General features: G+C 38.3%; 1 protein-coding gene across 3 annotated transcripts in view; it reads left to right on the plus strand.

The window, feature by feature from the left end:
• Positions 1-3,211: 3,211 nt before the first annotated feature.
• rph3aa (rabphilin 3A homolog (mouse), a) overlaps positions 3,212-17,504 on the plus strand; it is a 42,994-nt gene continuing 28,701 nt past the window's right edge. For all 3 annotated transcript variants that reach the window (XM_005946317.3, XM_014341343.2, XM_005946318.3), the window contains exon 1: positions 3,212-3,340. In XM_005946317.3, the coding sequence (XP_005946379.1) occupies positions 3,240-3,340 (101 nt within the window). In that variant the 5' untranslated portion in view covers positions 3,212-3,239. The remainder of the gene's footprint in view (positions 3,341-17,504) is intronic.

The following is a 17,504-nucleotide window of genomic DNA, read 5'->3' on the forward strand; positions in this document are numbered from 1 at the left end:
AAACCCGTGACTGTCTTTTACCCTTAGTTCAGGTTGAATTAGACTCCAGGCAAAACATCTGAGGTCTCTATCCAGAAGATCAGAGTTCTAGGAACAATTAATATACCGAGTAGAATTTCAAAACTCCCGTCCATTATGTAGAGGATTTGAGCTTGAGAAGGACACACATACTACCAGAGCAATTTTATTTCTTGTTGACATGTATGTTTATAATATCTTCCACCAACCTTCCAGTTGGTAGATGACCTACTTTACCACCTCTTTACAACCAAACCTGACTACTTTAGATTTTACCTTCTGCATCTGGTCTAGTTATTCCTTCAGCACTTTGTACTTATATTCTCATTCCTCTTCTTTCTGATGTTTGTCTCCATTCGGATTGCCACATCTATCACAACTGTACCATTCAGCTTGACATGCTTTGTTAAGGACAGGACCCAAACGCAGGACCTTCCTGGTGAACCACAGTGAATTTAGTTACAGTGTAAAAATAAACAACTTGAAGCAAACAGTGTCCCAAACAGCAATTTCCTCCATGGCAAAATTCCTGACTCCCGTGTAGTGCTCTGTGTAAGAGTAATCCAAACAGCAGTGCTCACTCCTTCCGTTTCTCCTCCCGTGGTAACCTAACAAAACAAGACGTAATGATTTTACAAGAGTTCTTTGCAACATGACGGACTGTGACACACTTCAGTTTTTATGAGCTGGAATTGTACTAATAGATACACTGAACGATCCAGCGTTGATCAAAGCCCAGCCACACTGTTAAATAGCTGACTGTTGACGAGGCTCATTGTCAGCAGGTGAATCCCGATTGCGATCATGTGTGGTTGGCCTCAACTGACAACCACTCAATGACAACCCATGACACAGCTCCTTGTGCTTGGTCCTGGTCCAAAAGTGCTTTACTGGTCGGTGAAACGTGACATTCCACAGGACCTTAGTCCTGTTGTTCTCAACCACCATTGGTTTCTGTACAACCACTTATTCTCTGAGTGTATACTGTCCCAGCTTGCATCTTACCTCCTGCTACTATGTGTTGGCTAGTCTGTGGGTCACCTTTACACAATCTACAACAACCAGCTGTAACCCAGGCAGCATGGACAGACAGGAAGAGGAACCCACAGCACTGCAGGAGTCAAAGGACAGTGCACAGAACTAAAGCCCAGGAAGGACACCAGCCAGCACAATCAGGCCACCAAGGGCTCTGAGGCACAGGCCAACCCTAACACCATAGGCCATAGGTCTTGTGTTGATGTTATTGCACTAGGCTTCCAGGCACTTCTTAATCAGGGTGGATGTTGGTCTTCTATTCATCAATAGTTCTCACATCTGTTGCATATAAAAACACTTAAAGAATGATTTAGCTTTTAACACTTAAAACACAAAACCAAGCAAGCAAGCAACCAAACAAACAAACAAACAGGGGATCAGAAAATATAAAAATACTTTTCTCTGTGTTTACATATAGTTTTACACAGTGATAGTTTATTTAAATTATTTATTTATTTAATTTATTCTGAAGTTTCGCTTGTAACAAAAAATCCCCCCTAAGTATTCTGTAAATAAAACTGCACCATTTAATTAAGTAATTCATTAATTTTTAAAGTCTGTTTCACTTCCTGTGTGTTTGTATGAGGATGCAAAAATCTGAAATGTGAAGACTAAGAAAAGACTTTTTATTCTTTAATAAATGTAAGCCCAACTCAAATGCCCATTTTTTGTTGCATGACACTTTGCTCAAATCTTGTGGTTTACAAAAACTCTGTTGTGGCACTTTTTTTTCAAGCTTGAATTAAGTTATAATTTTGAGCAATTCTCTAAACCAGGGAAATTTATGGTCAATTAAGTCTGTAATATAGTGTTATTACAGGGCATCAGAGAGGGGAACGCCATTGGCAGATAACTCACTGTACAATGAAAGAGCCACAAGAGGGCAATGGCGGGTCAGCCTTTTGCACAGTTTGAATGACTGGCAGCTGTTTAGATTAAGCTGAACTTTTAAATGACAGAAAGCAGATATGTGGGATTCACCAACCATAATTCAGTAAATCAAAGTGGCTTCACTCACAGTGAGCCTTATTTCACTACTGCGACCCCAAGGTGCATTTCACATATTAGGGTGAATTACAATAACAGCGTTTGGCTTTGTTGCTCCAGTGACTAGCCTAGAAAATTGCTTAAGGTTATCTCTGGGCTACCTTTGTGGAATAATAGAATTACATAATCATTATGGGCCCTAATTGCACAGTGCAGAAAGCCTATTGGATTTGCATTGTATTGCACATAATAAGTGCAGCTGTTTTGCTTGAGGGATAAGAAAGCACTAAAAATAGACCTATTAGAAAATATTCCCATATGGTACATTAATGTAAGCTTTTTGCAGTGCATGAATAAGAAGAAAATTTTAATGGATGGGAGTGGTTTTAAAATCCATAAAACAAAAAGGAAAAACATTCAGTTCCTTTACTTATGTAGAAGTAGCAGTACAATATAAAATATATTTTACTACTACTATTATATATTAAGCTTTCTTTATAAAGCAAGTAAGACCAATACAATTAAGTTACAGACTAATTTTAACCACACCAACAAGCAAAAAATAGAAAAAGATAATAAATACCAGTGAAAGACTAAAAGGACTAAAAGCAAATAGATGAAAGAAATGACAACATGGAATTTGCTTGTATGTGATGTCACGTGACATGATTGTATTGTTAATAGTTATGTGTCAATAAATATGCATTTTATTCAGTAACTATTTCATATAGTTCTGTAGTGCTTTAAAAACAGAATAAACAATTTGGAATGGCAATTCCCAAATAAGGTTGTGGCAAGAAAAATCTAATGTAGTCTATATAACTATGCAAAAACGTATCATTTGATTACATATAAGATGTATCCATCAATACATTAACTGAGATGTAAATGTAGTAGGAAAACAAGGCAACATTTGTATCTGAGATACAGTGGAGTACAAATACTTTGCACGATGAATTGTATTTAGGTTGACTTAAATAGCTCACTTTGGCAGCACTTGTGACCTCACCATTTCATCTTCTGCTGATGAAATGAGAGTGGATGGATTTAGTTGAACAGAGAGAGAGAGAGAGAGAGAGAGAGAGAGAGAGAGAGAGGAGGGGAAATGAAGAGAGAAAGGGAGGAGGAGCGATGCTCTTACTACAGTGTGTGTGTGCTGAGGAGGCTGTCAGTGAGGATAGTGATACAAAGGATGCTGAATGCTGAAGCTGTGCTGTTGGCATTATACCTTGTGTCACACTGAAGCAGCCTGCTCCTGGCAGAAAAAAAGAACAACACAACATCTGTCTGAACACCTCAGGTAAGTCCTCACACCCTCTTTCATTTATTTTAATGAGAAGAAGAAAATGACCTTGGAAAGCTTTTAGTTTAGACTTTTTTTTTCATTTTTGTTTCTTTTACTTCTTCCTTGCTTCACTGCTACCTCTGAATTTTGCGTAGTCTCTGGTTTACTTTAAATGTTATTCAAGCAGTCTTTAAAAAATGAGTGCTAACTCAAAACACTTAAATTTAGATATTTTCCTAAAAGCTCTGATTTTTTTCTTTTAAATAATAAAAGAATGTAAAAGCTCTGACACCAGTTTATAAGTTTAGAAAATTCTTTATCCATATTAGCATATTTTGGATTCATTTTAATACAGTTATATGACATTACATTAATATAGACATGATAAATATTTCAAAAATATTTCTTTATTTTTTGTATTTTGCATTTGACTAAACAAATTACCTAATGCCTGTACTACAAATTCTTGTCTTTTGCTGGCTGACATTTGACTTGACAATGGTGTAGCTGTGATAAGCTAAAACCAGTGAGTCGGGCTCTGTAATATGTAAAAGCTTAGTAGACAAGCAGTCAAGTGTGTTTTATCCTCTTTTACACTAACTACTCATGACAAGCCTTTCCAGTCATGGTTTACATTAGAGGATGGAAACTGCTTTAAAAATTTTGCTTTAAGGGCGACACTGTTTTTATCTGTTATTTATTATTTTAGTTTAGTGTTGGACAGAGCCGGCATAAATGTTCCACCATTTTTAATGAATTATTATATATGATATATAATATAATAATATATATAATATATAATTATATTATTATATTTGGTATGTTTTTTAGGTGGTAGGGGCTTTCCCTTCAGTCTGTACTCCACTTCAGTATTTTCTTTGAGTGATTTCTGAAACGTTAAACATATAAACACAGATAATGATCATTTTGATAATGATTATGGTAGACAGCTGCAGCAGTCAATAAAATGACACAGGCACTATAATTCCACACTTCATTGAGTTAATTTACTCTATGTTATCACTATAACTATAGATAGTCTCCTATACACTATGGGTGTTAGCTAGCTGTATCATGTTAACTTAGCTGAAGTTACCTATTCTACTGTCTTAGCTAGTTTTCTTATCTTTTAATATTCTTGATACTGTAATGATAAGCTTGAGAAATCAATCTAGAGTTTGCAATAATCTCACAGCAGTTGAGAACTGGGCTGGTTCTGCCATCTATTTGCAGAGGGAATGAACCCACAACTTAGTGTGTAACATGCAGTGACACTGAAGAAGTCAACACTGAGGACACAGGGATGAAAGGAGAGGAGGAAAATTTATGTAAAATTGATAAGCAATACTATAACTTTCTTTAATCTTTGTTCTGTCGTCTCTAACAGTTGGGTTCATTGAGCCCCCTCTTCTTTCCCATGCAGCCTATAATCCCTGCTAAAAATCCCTTGAAAAGCCTTGAAATCAGGTGCATTGGCTGCAGTTTGAACGAGATGGATGCCTGTGGATTACAGGGTGCTGATCTCTCAGGTCCTGACTGATGTGGCTAATGTGCTTGAGGAGAAATGGTCAACGTTAGCTCTATACACCCTGACTGCTGAAGTCAGGGGAAAACCATCTTACTGCTTGGCTTTTTTTCTTGCGTCTGTGTTTTTTGGGACATTTCCATTCGATACCTAATTGTCCTGAAAGCTGCTTTTTGCAGTAAAGCAGTTTGGTGATAAAAGAGTTGTCAATATAAGGTCAGTTACAGCTATCTTAACCAGCAATACCTGCTTTTTAATGCTTGCACCTTTAATGCAGTGGAAACATTTTCATTCACTTGTTTTTTGTATCTACAAACGTAATGCAAGTCAGACATTCTAAACTTTGTTTCACTTTTTGGTCTCCACCATCTATTGAGGGATCTGACAGCAGTTTTGTTTCTCTTTTTTGTGAGCAGTATTTTAAGGAATACAACATTTACAGGGAGTGCAGAATTATTAGGCAAATGAGTATTTTGTCCACATCATCCTCTTCATGCATGTTGTCTTACTCCAAGCTGTATAGGCTCGAAAGCCTACTACCAATTAAGCATATTAGGTGATGTGCATCTCTGTAATGAGAAGGGGTGTGGTCTAATGACATCAACACCCTATATCAGGTGTGCATAATTATTAGGCAACGTCCTTTCCTTTGGCAAAATGGGTCAAAAGAAGGACTTGACAGGCTCAGAAAAGTCAAAAATAGTGAGATATCTTGCAGAGGGATGCAGCAGTCTCAAAATTGCAAAGCTTCTGAAGCGTGATCATCGAACAATCAAGCGTTTCATTCAAAATAGTCAACAGGGTCGCAAGAAGCGTGTGGAAAAACCAAGGCGCAAAATAACTGCCCATGAACTGAGAAAAGTCAAGCGTGCAGCTGCCAAGATGCCACTTGCCACCAGTTTGGCCATATTTCAGAGCTGCAACATCACTGGAGTGCCCAAAAGCACAAGGTGTGCAATACTCAGAGACATGGCCAAGGTAAGAAAGGCTGAAAGACGACCACCACTGAACAAGACACACAAGCTGAAACGTCAAGACTGGGCCAAGAAATATCTCAAGACTGGTTTTTCTAAGGTTTTATGGACTGATGAAATGAGAGTGAGTCTTGATGGGCCAGATGGATGGGCCCGTGGCTGGATTGGTAAAGGGCAGAGAGCTCCAGTCCGACTCAGACGCCAGCAAGGTGGAGGTGGAGTACTGGTTTGGGCTGGTATCATCAAAGATGAGCTTGTGGGGCCTTTTCGGGTTGAGGATGGAGTCAAGCTCAACTCCCAGTCCTACTGCCAGTTTCTGGAAGACACCTTCTTCAAGCAGTGGTACAGGAAGAAGTCTGCATCCTTCAAGAAAAACATGATTTTCATGCAGGACAATGCTCCATCACACGCGTCCAAGTACTCCACAGCGTGGCTGGCAAGAAAGGGTATAAAAGAAGAAAAACTAATGACATGGCCTCCTTGTTCACCTGATCTGAACCCCATTGAGAACCTGTGGTCCATCATCAAATGTGAGATTTACAAGGAGGGAAAACAGTACACCTCTCTGAACAGTGTCTGGGAGGCTGTGGTTGCTGCTGCACGCAATGTTGATGGTGAACAGATCAAAACACTGACAGAATCCATGGATGGCAGGCTTTTGAGTGTCCTTGCAAAGAAAGGTGGCTATATTGGTCGCTGATTTGTTTTTGTTTTGTTTTTGAATGTCAGAAATGTATATTTGTGAATGTGGAGATGTTATATTGGTTCACTGGTAAAAATAAATAATTGAAATGGGTATATATTTGTTTTTTGTTAAGTTGCCTAATAATTATGCACAGTAATAGTCACCTGCACACACAGATATCCCCCTAAAATAGCTAAAACTAAAAACAAACTAAAAACTACTTCCAAAAACATTCAGCTTTGATATTAATGAGTTTTTTGGGTTCATTGAGAACATGGTTGTTGTTCAATAATAAAATTATTCCTCAAAAATACAACTTGCCTAATAATTCTGCACTCCCTGTATACAGTGGTGTGAAAAAGTGTTTGCCTCCTCATAGTGTTTTGCATATTTTTCACACTTATATGTTTCAGATCATCAAACAAATTCTTATTATTAGACAAAGATAACCTGAGTAAAAACAAAATGCATTTTTTAAATGATGAATTCATTGATGAATTCAGAAAAGTTATCCAAGCCTACTGCTCTTGTGTGAAAAAGTAATTGCCCCTCTTGTTAAATCATGAATTAACTGTGATTAACCACATGCTTTGGAAAGCTGAGCTCAGTTTCATTAAACACACTCAGGCCTGACCTGCTGAGTCAAGAAATCACTTAAATAGAACATGTCTGACAAAATAAAACAGGCTAAAAGACGTCAAAAAGCAACACTTCATATCACGCTTTAAAGATTACCTGAGAAACAAAGTCACCGACATCTGTCAGTCTGAAAAGGGTTACAAAGATGTTTCTAAGGCTTTGGGACTCTATTGAACCACAGTGAGAGTCATTATACACAAAACGGAAAAAAAGAACAGCAGTGAAGCTTCCAATAAGTGACTGGCCTACCAATATTACTCCAATGGCACTCAACCAGGAGGTCACAAAAGAACCCAGAACAACAATAAAGGACTGCAGGCTTCAGATTTCTCAGTTAAGGTCAGAGTTCATGATTCAACAATAAGAGAGAGTCTGGGCAAAAATGTCATCCATGGGTTCAAGGAGAAAACCAGTCCTGACCAGAAACAACATGAAGGCTCATCTCACATTAGCCAACCCCTCCCCCAAAAAGAGCCAAAAAGATTTGACTCCCGTTACATCTGGAATAAAACTAACACAGCATTTCAGAAAAGGAACATCATACCAATAGTAAAATATGGTGATGGTAGTGAGATCTGAGGCTCTTTTGCTGCCTCAGGACCTAGAAGACTTGCTGTGGTAAATCGAACTATGGATTGTGCTGTCTACCAAAACATCTTGAAGAAGAATGTCCGGCCATCTGTTCATGACCTAGTTCTGCAGCAGGACAATGATTCAAAACACACCAGCAAGTCCACCTCTGAATGGGTTAATAAAAACAAAATGAAGACTTTGGACTGGCTTTTTAAGTCCTGACGGTCCCAACCAGTTATTAGGTTTAGGGGGCAAACACTTTTTCACATAGGGTCATGTAAGTTTGGATTTTTTCCCCCTTCAATAATAAACACTTTCACTTAGAATTGTGTGCATTTTGTGTTTACTAAGATTCTTGAAAAAGTCCTTTTTGACCGGCTTCAGACATTTTTTGTTTAACATGCATGATATGTAGGAAAAGTTTCAGTCATGTTTCAGATCACATTACAGCACAGAGACTAGACAACTCTAGAGTTCTGGTCTCTGTGTTATTATGGACTCATATACAGTGCGTATTCTGACACTGGCTCAGAGTACGGGCTGATAACAATGATGGACTTGCAGTTGTGTTTACTGTTTTTCAGGAACAAGAAGTGAAAATATTTGGATGACAGGGTGGACTTGAGCTAAAACTAGCTAGCTTGGTTAGTAAGCAATCCATAAACTATACAGGTGCAACACAGAGACAAAAAATGTAATGCTAATAAGTGCACAAATTTTTCACAGCAAGCCAAAGTATTAGTCAAAGTATTATTTCCTAATAAAGTTAAGATAGATAATAGAGTTAAGTATAAAACTTAAGCATAAAAAATGTGAATGCGCCATGTTGTATAAAGGATTTTGAGTGCTCTAGGAGAGTACAGGCAATCGTAGCTCAAGAGTTGGGAGTTCGTCTTGTAATCCGAAGGTTGCCGGTTCGAGCTTCAGCTCCGACAGTCTTGGTCGTTATGTCGTTGGGCAAGACACTTGACCTGTTGCCTACTGGTGGTGGTCAGAGAGCCCAGTGGCCCCAGTGTCTGGCAGCCTCACCTCTGTCAGTGTGCCCCAGGGCAACTGTGGTTACAATGTGTGTGAATGGGTGGATGACTGAATGTAGTGTAAAGTGCTTTGGGGTCCACAGGGACTAAGTAAAGCGCTATACAAATACAGGCCATTACCATTTAGACAAGTGCTATATAAGAATCATTCCATTTACCAAAATGGTTTCTTTTACCAGGCTGTATACATGCTTTTTAATGCTATTTTAGTTGTGCAGTTTAACATGGGCATCTATGGGGACTGACTTGCTCTTGGAACTGACATCAAATGCCCATTAGAAGAACTGCAGTTTTTGGCACAAAGGCCCCAGAGGTTGCCTTGTGGGTCAGAGAATAAAGGTGCTTTTGCGGATATCTGGAGATATTATAGTTGGTAATTTAAATATTAAACAATAATACTGACTAACTAAAAAAATCTTCCACCCTGAGAAGCTTGTATTTCCTAAAATCCAATGCCTTGAGAGCACAAGTATATGTCAACCTGCCTATGAACACAGAAAAATAAACAAACTAAAAAAATAAAACCCTAGTAGGACTACAGAGATGGTAAATAAAAACAAAACTGTTGAGTATTGATACCAGCTGAAATTAATGAAAAGATATGTTTTTATTATAGTTCCAGCCTTTAATGATAAAACAATTGTAAATTAACCTACCATTAGTAGAGTTCCCTTAGAGTTTGTTGCAACCTGACTTATGATTTCTACATGCAGACATTTTATTGCAAAGTCTAAGAGACAATGTTACAGTTTTACTCTAAAACTGATTACAAGAGAAATGCTGCAGCATTAGCTTATGGCAGAGTATCTAAGACATCTTCATTCTCCAACTTAGGACCTCATCTAATAAATATCAAATGCATTCATAGGGCACAAATCTTTTGTATGTTTTAGGGTAAAAAATAAACAGCTGCCATATGTTTCGCACCATTCCAGTTAAGTGAGTGAAATCGCCTTTTTGATGATAAATTGGTGCCGCGGTAGGGGTCGTGTCCATTTTGCCCTAATCCATTACAACAATCAATTGAAACTGATGAATTTCAGATTTCCCATTACTTCCAGTGGGGGCTGTTTCCACATGAGCTCATTCACTGGAGCATGTAGCAATACTGACCATTGAATTGGTACTCTTCCTCATTTCTGCAGCTGAGGCATTATTGTTTTCAGTGGGAATTGTCTCAACACAGCAGGAACAGCAGATGTGCTGCACAAATCCACTGTGGCTAGGATTGTTTGATTAGCTGTGTACTGTGAGCACACTTAAATTGTTCACAGACAGGAAGAATAGGTGGGCAGATGTGATTATCTAACAGAAGCACAGCTGTAAACAGAAAACTGATATGACACTTTTATGTGCTGCTGTTGTCTGTCCCTTGCATGACCCAAATATTATTTCAGGAGCCTCAGGGCAAAAATGTCCAACACACAATATGCCACCAGCGATCTGTGCATCAACTAACAACAAACTGTTATTTGGGTTGCTTATTTGGTTAAAAAACAAACAAACCCTACATACAGGGGTCCTAGTGTCAATGGATTCCAGAAGAACAGATGCATTGAATTAAATACTTCATATGCTTTTGCAAGGAATGTTCCTTGTTTTGTAATTACTAGAACACGTCAGAAGACCTCCATATCATTGCACTAGAAACAAGCTAACACAAAGACAAGAGGCAAGAAGAGCCTTGGTAGAAAAGTGACTAATTTAGCTACTAAAAATTAGCATTCACCACTAAAAGATGCAGTTGAAACTGAAAGGACTTTAGATGTCTTCATACTCTATGGGTACACTACAGGGAGTGCAGAATTATTAGGCAAGTTTATTTTTGAGGAATAATTTTATTAGTGAACAACAACCATGTTCTCAATGAACCCAAAAAACTCATTAATATCAAAGCTGAATGTTTTTGGAAGTAGTTTTTAGTTTGTTTTTAGTTTTAACTATTTTAGGGGGATATCTGTGTGTGCAGGTGACTATTACTGTGCATAATTATTAGGCAACTTAACAAAAAACAAATATATACCCATTTCAATTATTTATTTTTACCAGTGAAACCAATATAACATCTCCACATTCACAAATATACATTTCTGACATTCAAAAACAAAACAAAAACAAATCAGCGACCAATATAGCCACCTTTCTTTGCAAGGACACTCAAAAGCCTGCCATCCATGGATCCTGTCAGTGTTTTGATCTGTTCACCATCAACATTGCGTGCAGCAGCAACCACAGCCTCCCAGACACTGTTCAGAGAGGTGTACTGTTTTCCCTCCTTGTAAATCTCACATTTGATGATGGACCACAGGTTCTCAATGGGGTTCAGATCAGGTGAACAAGGAGGCCATGTCATTAGTTTTTCTTCTTTTATACCCTTTCTTGCTAGCCACGCTGTGGAGTACTTGGACACGTGTGATGGAGCATTGTCCTGCATGAAAATCATGTTTTTCTTGAAGGATGCAGACTTCTTCCTGTACCACTGCTTGAAGAAGGTGTCTTCCAGAAACTGGCAGTAGGACTGGGAGTTGAGCTTGACTCCATCCTCAACCCGAAAAGGCCCCACAAGCTCATCTTTGATGATACCAGCCCAAACCAGTACTCCACCTCCACCTTGCTGGCGTCTGTCGGACTGGAGCTCTCTGCCCTTTACCAATCCAGCCACGGGCCCATCCATCTGTATTTTATCTCCGATTGCAGGCTTACATCTGGTTCCCAGAGATTGCAAGAAAGAAGGCACAATCTTTAGCTATCAGGCTACTCCCCCATGGAACCAGCTCCCTATTTGGGTTCAAGAAACAGATGGCCTAAAATAAAGCTTTATAGTGCAGGTGACCCTGAGCAATATGTTACTATAAGTTGCTGTGGGCCTTCCTAGACTGAGCTGTGAAAGCAGGACGAGCTGTTCCTTCCTTTCTTCTCCACCTACCCCTTTTTAGTCCAGATGCATTTATGTATACCTGCTACTGCATATCATTAACTTTTCTCTCTTGTAATTTGTGTTTTGCTCTTTTCTCTTAATTCTCACTTTATTTTTTCCTGCTTCTCTTTCTTCTCATAATTCAACTGCGCTGCATCTCCCTAAGCCTGGTTTTATCAGAGTTCTCTTTCTGTGAATAAATATTTATATAGGTTTATAGGTTATTCCTTCCCACTGTTGCTAAGAATAGAATAGAACAGAATATGTGAAGAACAAATAGCATTCTTAGCCTAGACAATAGTTTCTCTCTAGACTCACAGTTTTACTGTAGCACCTCTTCTCTTGTCAGACAGTCAATCTCTTTGTCATTCAGCCGAATTAGTAAATTCAGCTCTTGAGAAATAGCCAACTTTGAAAAGCTCACTTTGTTCTCTCACAGCAATCTTTTTGTCTGAAATCACCAGTTCTCGAGATAACGGTAAGATCCAAAAGACAAATCAATTGGATTTAAAATAAACAGCACATTATCTGAAAATTGTTGCAGCAATTCATTTCTATAGATGTTACCTCCTGCTTTTCAAGCGTTTCTCTCAAATGCATTGAAAAATTAATCCTTAATTGGTGGGCGTGGGGAAGAAAGTTTGCATCTGATGACGCAAAGAAAAACAGCTTCATTGGAAGATCATGTTCTTCTTTTCTGAGGACTTAATGGATTTCTAAACAATCTTGGCTTGAAAATTAAAAGTATCTATAACTTTGCCACCCTTTTTAAACCAACCTCTTTTGCATTAAGGTAAGCAGTGTGGAAATTGCCTCTGTCTGCATTCTTTCACACACACACACACACACACACACACACACACACACACACACACACACACACACACACACACACAGAGAGAGAGATAGCACAGATGAGAAACAGACATGGGAAGTCTGACGTTCGTGTTCTGGTTTGCTCAGTTTAATGGTTTCAGTGCTGCCCCTGGTGTTTACACATAGACAGAAACTGTGATTTCCACTCTTCGCTCACCATATGGGCATGTGCTCTTACACACACACACACACACACACATGGCAGCCACAGTGAAGTGAACACAGTGTATACACACTGCTGCCGATACAATATTTTTTCCTGTTCCATGTTACTGCTTTTAATTTAATAAAAAGTCCTGCCAATGACAACATATTTTTTAGATATATGCTGCAGTTGCATTAAAATGTATTTTTCTTATTAGTGTAAAAACCTAAGAGAAAACAGGAAGTAAGAACACATGCAACAAATGACCCTTTTAATGAATGGTAGGTGTCTTATGCTTAAAGCTATCAGAATGCTCTAAATCCAAACAGACAATAAATCCAAACAGATTCGGGCAGCACGGTGGCACAGTAGTTACAACTGTCATCTCACAGAAAAATGGTTCTAGGTTTGAATCTCCTTGTCAGCTGGGGTATTTTTGTGTGGCTCTGTGAGTTTCCGCTGGCTCCCTCCAATAGTCCTAAGACATGAGTGTAAACGGCTATTCTGTTGGTTGGTTGCATGAACACAAGGTACAAGGTATAGTACATATAAAAGTGCTATGTAAATTATCAGTGAAATGTGTGGCTATAAGTGCTTTAAGTAGTGAGTAAGACTGTGCTATATAACTGCCATGCATACAACACTTTTTATTTGTCAGACAAATGGAATATTAGATGCCTCACTGGGGTTCAGTACATTACCCAAAAACATTCTGAGGCACTGTGAGAGCCATTAAATTAAAGAAATGTACTAATATGAACAAATTTTTTTTTGCTTGTGTTGTTGTAATGTACCACTACATATTTCTACACATTATTTCCAGAAGTAATAATGAAATTTAAGTTTGAGGACTGAATCTATGCATAGATCTAGCCTTATGTAAATGTTGGGATACGGACACAGTCTGAATTTAGTTCAGGAACTGATTGTGCTAATCCACCAAACTCTGGTGAAATATGTTTTGGTAATCTGAACATCTGCTCAAAATGTGATCATTGTAGTAGTAGTTGATATTTGAATTGGCTTGATGCTTGATGTCTTTTAAATGTGCTATATAAATAAAGCTGACTTGACTTGACAAATGAACAGCTACATTTAAATTTTTTTAGCTGCTTTTTTCCCCCAAGTATTAAAATATTTCACTAAAAACTAAATATGTCAATGTCAGTCAGAGGAGAAGTAAGGGGCTCGCTAAAGTCAGGAGACTCATCATACTGAGATCATGAATGTCTGTGTAAATGTAATGTTAAATGTAATCTCATCCAGTACTTATTGCATTATTTTGGTTGATAAATTAAAAGTACTAAAGTTAGTGCTGTATTGAAGTTTAGATAAATGTATCCTTTTTGTACCATGAACAAACTTAAATTGAATGTATAAAGTTCTCATTTCACTTGAAGCAAAACATATCAACCCCACCGTGGGACTAAATCAAAACTGAGGGAATCAACACAAGTATGTAGGTTTATCCTCTGAGGAACATGAAAAACTGTAAAAAATTTAATCCTACTCCATACAATAGTGAATATTCCGCTGGCAAAAATAGGTCAGCGCAAATTTTATTTCTGTTACACATTAAAAAAAACAGGTTTACTGAGGTTGACTTGCTTTTTACGTTAGTTTAAACAAACAAGATAAAACCATGCATCAATAAAAATAAATACAACAAACAAAATCAAACAAATAGAATAATAGAGCGCAATGTAAAAAACGTTGTGGGACTCGAACTGAACTCAAATTAGAAGCCAAAGTAAAAAAAGTGATTTTTAAGACAGGATTTAAAAGACTGTATAGACTCTGCAGAACAAAGATCAAGTGGCAGGTTATTCCAGAGTCTAGGGCTAAATAAATAAATAAATGAAATGCATCCTCATGAGCAACTAAACTGTCTTGTCCTGCTTTCATCCCTCAGTTTACTTGTAAACAATATGTTCTGACAGGAATATGTTTTTTGTCCTGCTGATTCCTCTTCTACGCAGACTAAATACAGTCATTTCAGCTATGTGTCAAAGCTTTGAATCACCAATGGTGGTATTTGGAGACTAGATTACTGTGCTTTTTACCAAGAGTTGTTAGACACAGGGCTGGGGTGCTTGTGTGCATGTGGGTTAAGGTTTAAGAAGAATCATCAGGCAGGGGATAAAGTAGGTGGTGATGGGTCTTTGTAAAACTAAGCTCTGTAAGCTGCTACTTCACAAGTCTGACAAGCCTCAGCAGAGGAAAAGAGAGACATATGGCACAGCCGCCTAAATAGATGGACAAATGATGATGAACGTGTGAAAGGATGAAGCTTTTGCAGAGGGCGCTGGTAAAGAAGTCAACGCGATCTGTGATGATTACAGAAATGACAGCTGTGGGGGCAGTGTGAGGAAAGGGATAATAAACAGGGGGATGCCGTGGAGTGGGATGATGAAAGTGTTGAATAGAAGAGGGTGCGTGCACATAGGAGTGCTGAAATGTTCCAGTCTAATTCAGATGGGAGTGTTTGAGCTCCTTGGGGAATGTTCTGTGTACCATAAATAACTGGGATTTTGCTGTTGTAGTAGATGAGGGTGCCTGGGCTTCCTGAGCTGGCTAACCTCATTTAAGGTCTAACAACGGATCTAATATGGCACAACCCACAACTTTAACATTTTGTCTTACTCGACTCATTGCATCTTTGAAACTCATTTAGTCTTAATCTTATTTAACTCCATTACTATCTTAAAGCCTTCTGGTTTTATTTGACAGTACTGACAAATATTTTCAATTGTTTCAAGTCATCATAGGTGGTATTTGCAACCCTAACCTTAAACCTCTATTGGAGAAAAGCAAAACAGACTTCTCTTTTTGAGGAAAAAGTTCTTGTTGTGTGTCAGTTAGAATTATATTTTTCTTTTTTCCCTGGTTGCCAGGACTCAGAGACAACAATGCAATAAAAATGAAAAATGCAAAGTGGGATTGCCCAGGGTTGGGGTTGTCACCGATGCTGACTGAGATGTCCAAGAGTTAAATGAAGCATGTTAGGCTACTTGGTGAGTCTACACTGGCTTTGGTTGTGAAGCAGATAAAATGTGTAGAACTAAGCACTGAATGAACACGTGGTTAAATGTGACTTCTAGTCATAAAAACTTTGAGTGGTAAGTAAGACAAGAAAAGTATTATATACAACAATCACTGATTATCTCTTCATCATAGCAGCTGTTAGTGGGTGGAATATATTAGGAAGCATCATTCTGTCCACAAATTTGATGTGTTAGAAGCAGGAAATAAGGATTATTGTAAGTTTTTTTTGCAGATTTGACAATGGCAAAATTAATCGTTAGATAACTGGGTCAGAGCATCACCAAAACTGTAGCTCTTGTTGGGTGTTTCCAATCTGCAGTAGTCAGTATCGATCTAAAGTAGTCCAAGGAAGGAACACTGGTGAACCAGCGACAGGGTCATGGATTGCCAAACCTCACTGATGTACATGGGAAGTGAAGGCTGGTCCATATGGTTCAATCCAACAGATGGACTACTGTAGCTCAAGCTGGATATGGGCTACAGACTAATCATATTGCCCATGCACACCCTTGTCCACTCCTGAAAGTGCCAACAATGAACATGTGAGCACCAGAACTGGACCATGGAGCAATGCCAGACGGTGACCTGATGGTCTAATGCATCACGTTTTCTTTTACATCATCTAGATAGCTGGATGTGCGTGCTTCACTTAACTTGTGTGCAGTGTTCTAACAAGAAACCTTGGATCCTGCCATCCATGTGGATATAAGAATTGTTGCAGACCACACACTTTCATGTAAATGATATTCCCTGATGACTGTGGCGTCTTTCAGCAGAACAATGCCCCCTGCCACAAAGCAACAATGGTTCAGGAATGGTTTGAGGAGCACAACAACACATTTGAGGTGTTGACTTGGCCTCCAATTTTCTTGGATGGCAATCCAATTGAACATCTGTGGGATGTGAAATCCTAATCATTGGAGTGACTAAAAACATCCCTCTGAAAGATAATGAATGATGCTAAGTCAGGTACAAGTGATAACTCCAATTACTGTGCATTTCTAACACAGTAAAGATGGCAGTAAACAGAAGTGTCAGTTTGTACACAACCAAAAGAGCTTGCATCTTCATGTTTTGTGATGGATTACTAATTTGTGATTTAATGTGTAGTTTAAAAACTCATATGAAAGATACTTTTTGGATAATGAGTAAATACTGAAGCAAAAACTAAGGGAGACCAGTTGACTGCAAGAACAGACTAAGACTACGACCTTTATGGCCCCAGCACAGATACTGTTTGGGTTTCCTTTTTCTTTGCGTCAGTTTGCAATGGTTTTCTTTTGGGCCACTCACTCTGAATGTAAAGTCTGTGGCACACGTATGTCGGAAACTCACGGGGAAAAAGTGTATGCATGTTTATTATAGTACGTAATGCAGTACTTGTAATGTTAATAAGAAACTGGCAAGAGTTGTGATTGTAGAAGACCTATAAGCATTTTAAGTAACACTTGCAGGCTAATTGAATGAACAAGCACATGAACACATATTTTTGTGCATTTATTAAACCAAAGCAATAGTTGTTTGTATATATTTTTCTTATTTTGTATATCCCTCTTGACTTTATATATTTCTCCTGTTTGTTATTTATTCCTATTGTCTACTATTTATATTTTATTCCAGCACAGTAGATTTAAATTTCTCTGTCACTCTCCGCCATCATTATAGAGTCATTAACCCTGGCTTCACCTCACAAGTTATGACCTCTAATCTCAAATGTACACACACACACACACACACACACACACACACACACACACACACAC

Source organism: Haplochromis burtoni, unplaced genomic scaffold (genome assembly GCF_018398535.1).
Source record: "Haplochromis burtoni strain Fernald_Lab_line unplaced genomic scaffold, NCSU_Asbu1 Contig_344, whole genome shotgun sequence".
NCBI classification, from domain to species: Eukaryota; Metazoa; Chordata; class Actinopteri; order Cichliformes; family Cichlidae; genus Haplochromis; species Haplochromis burtoni.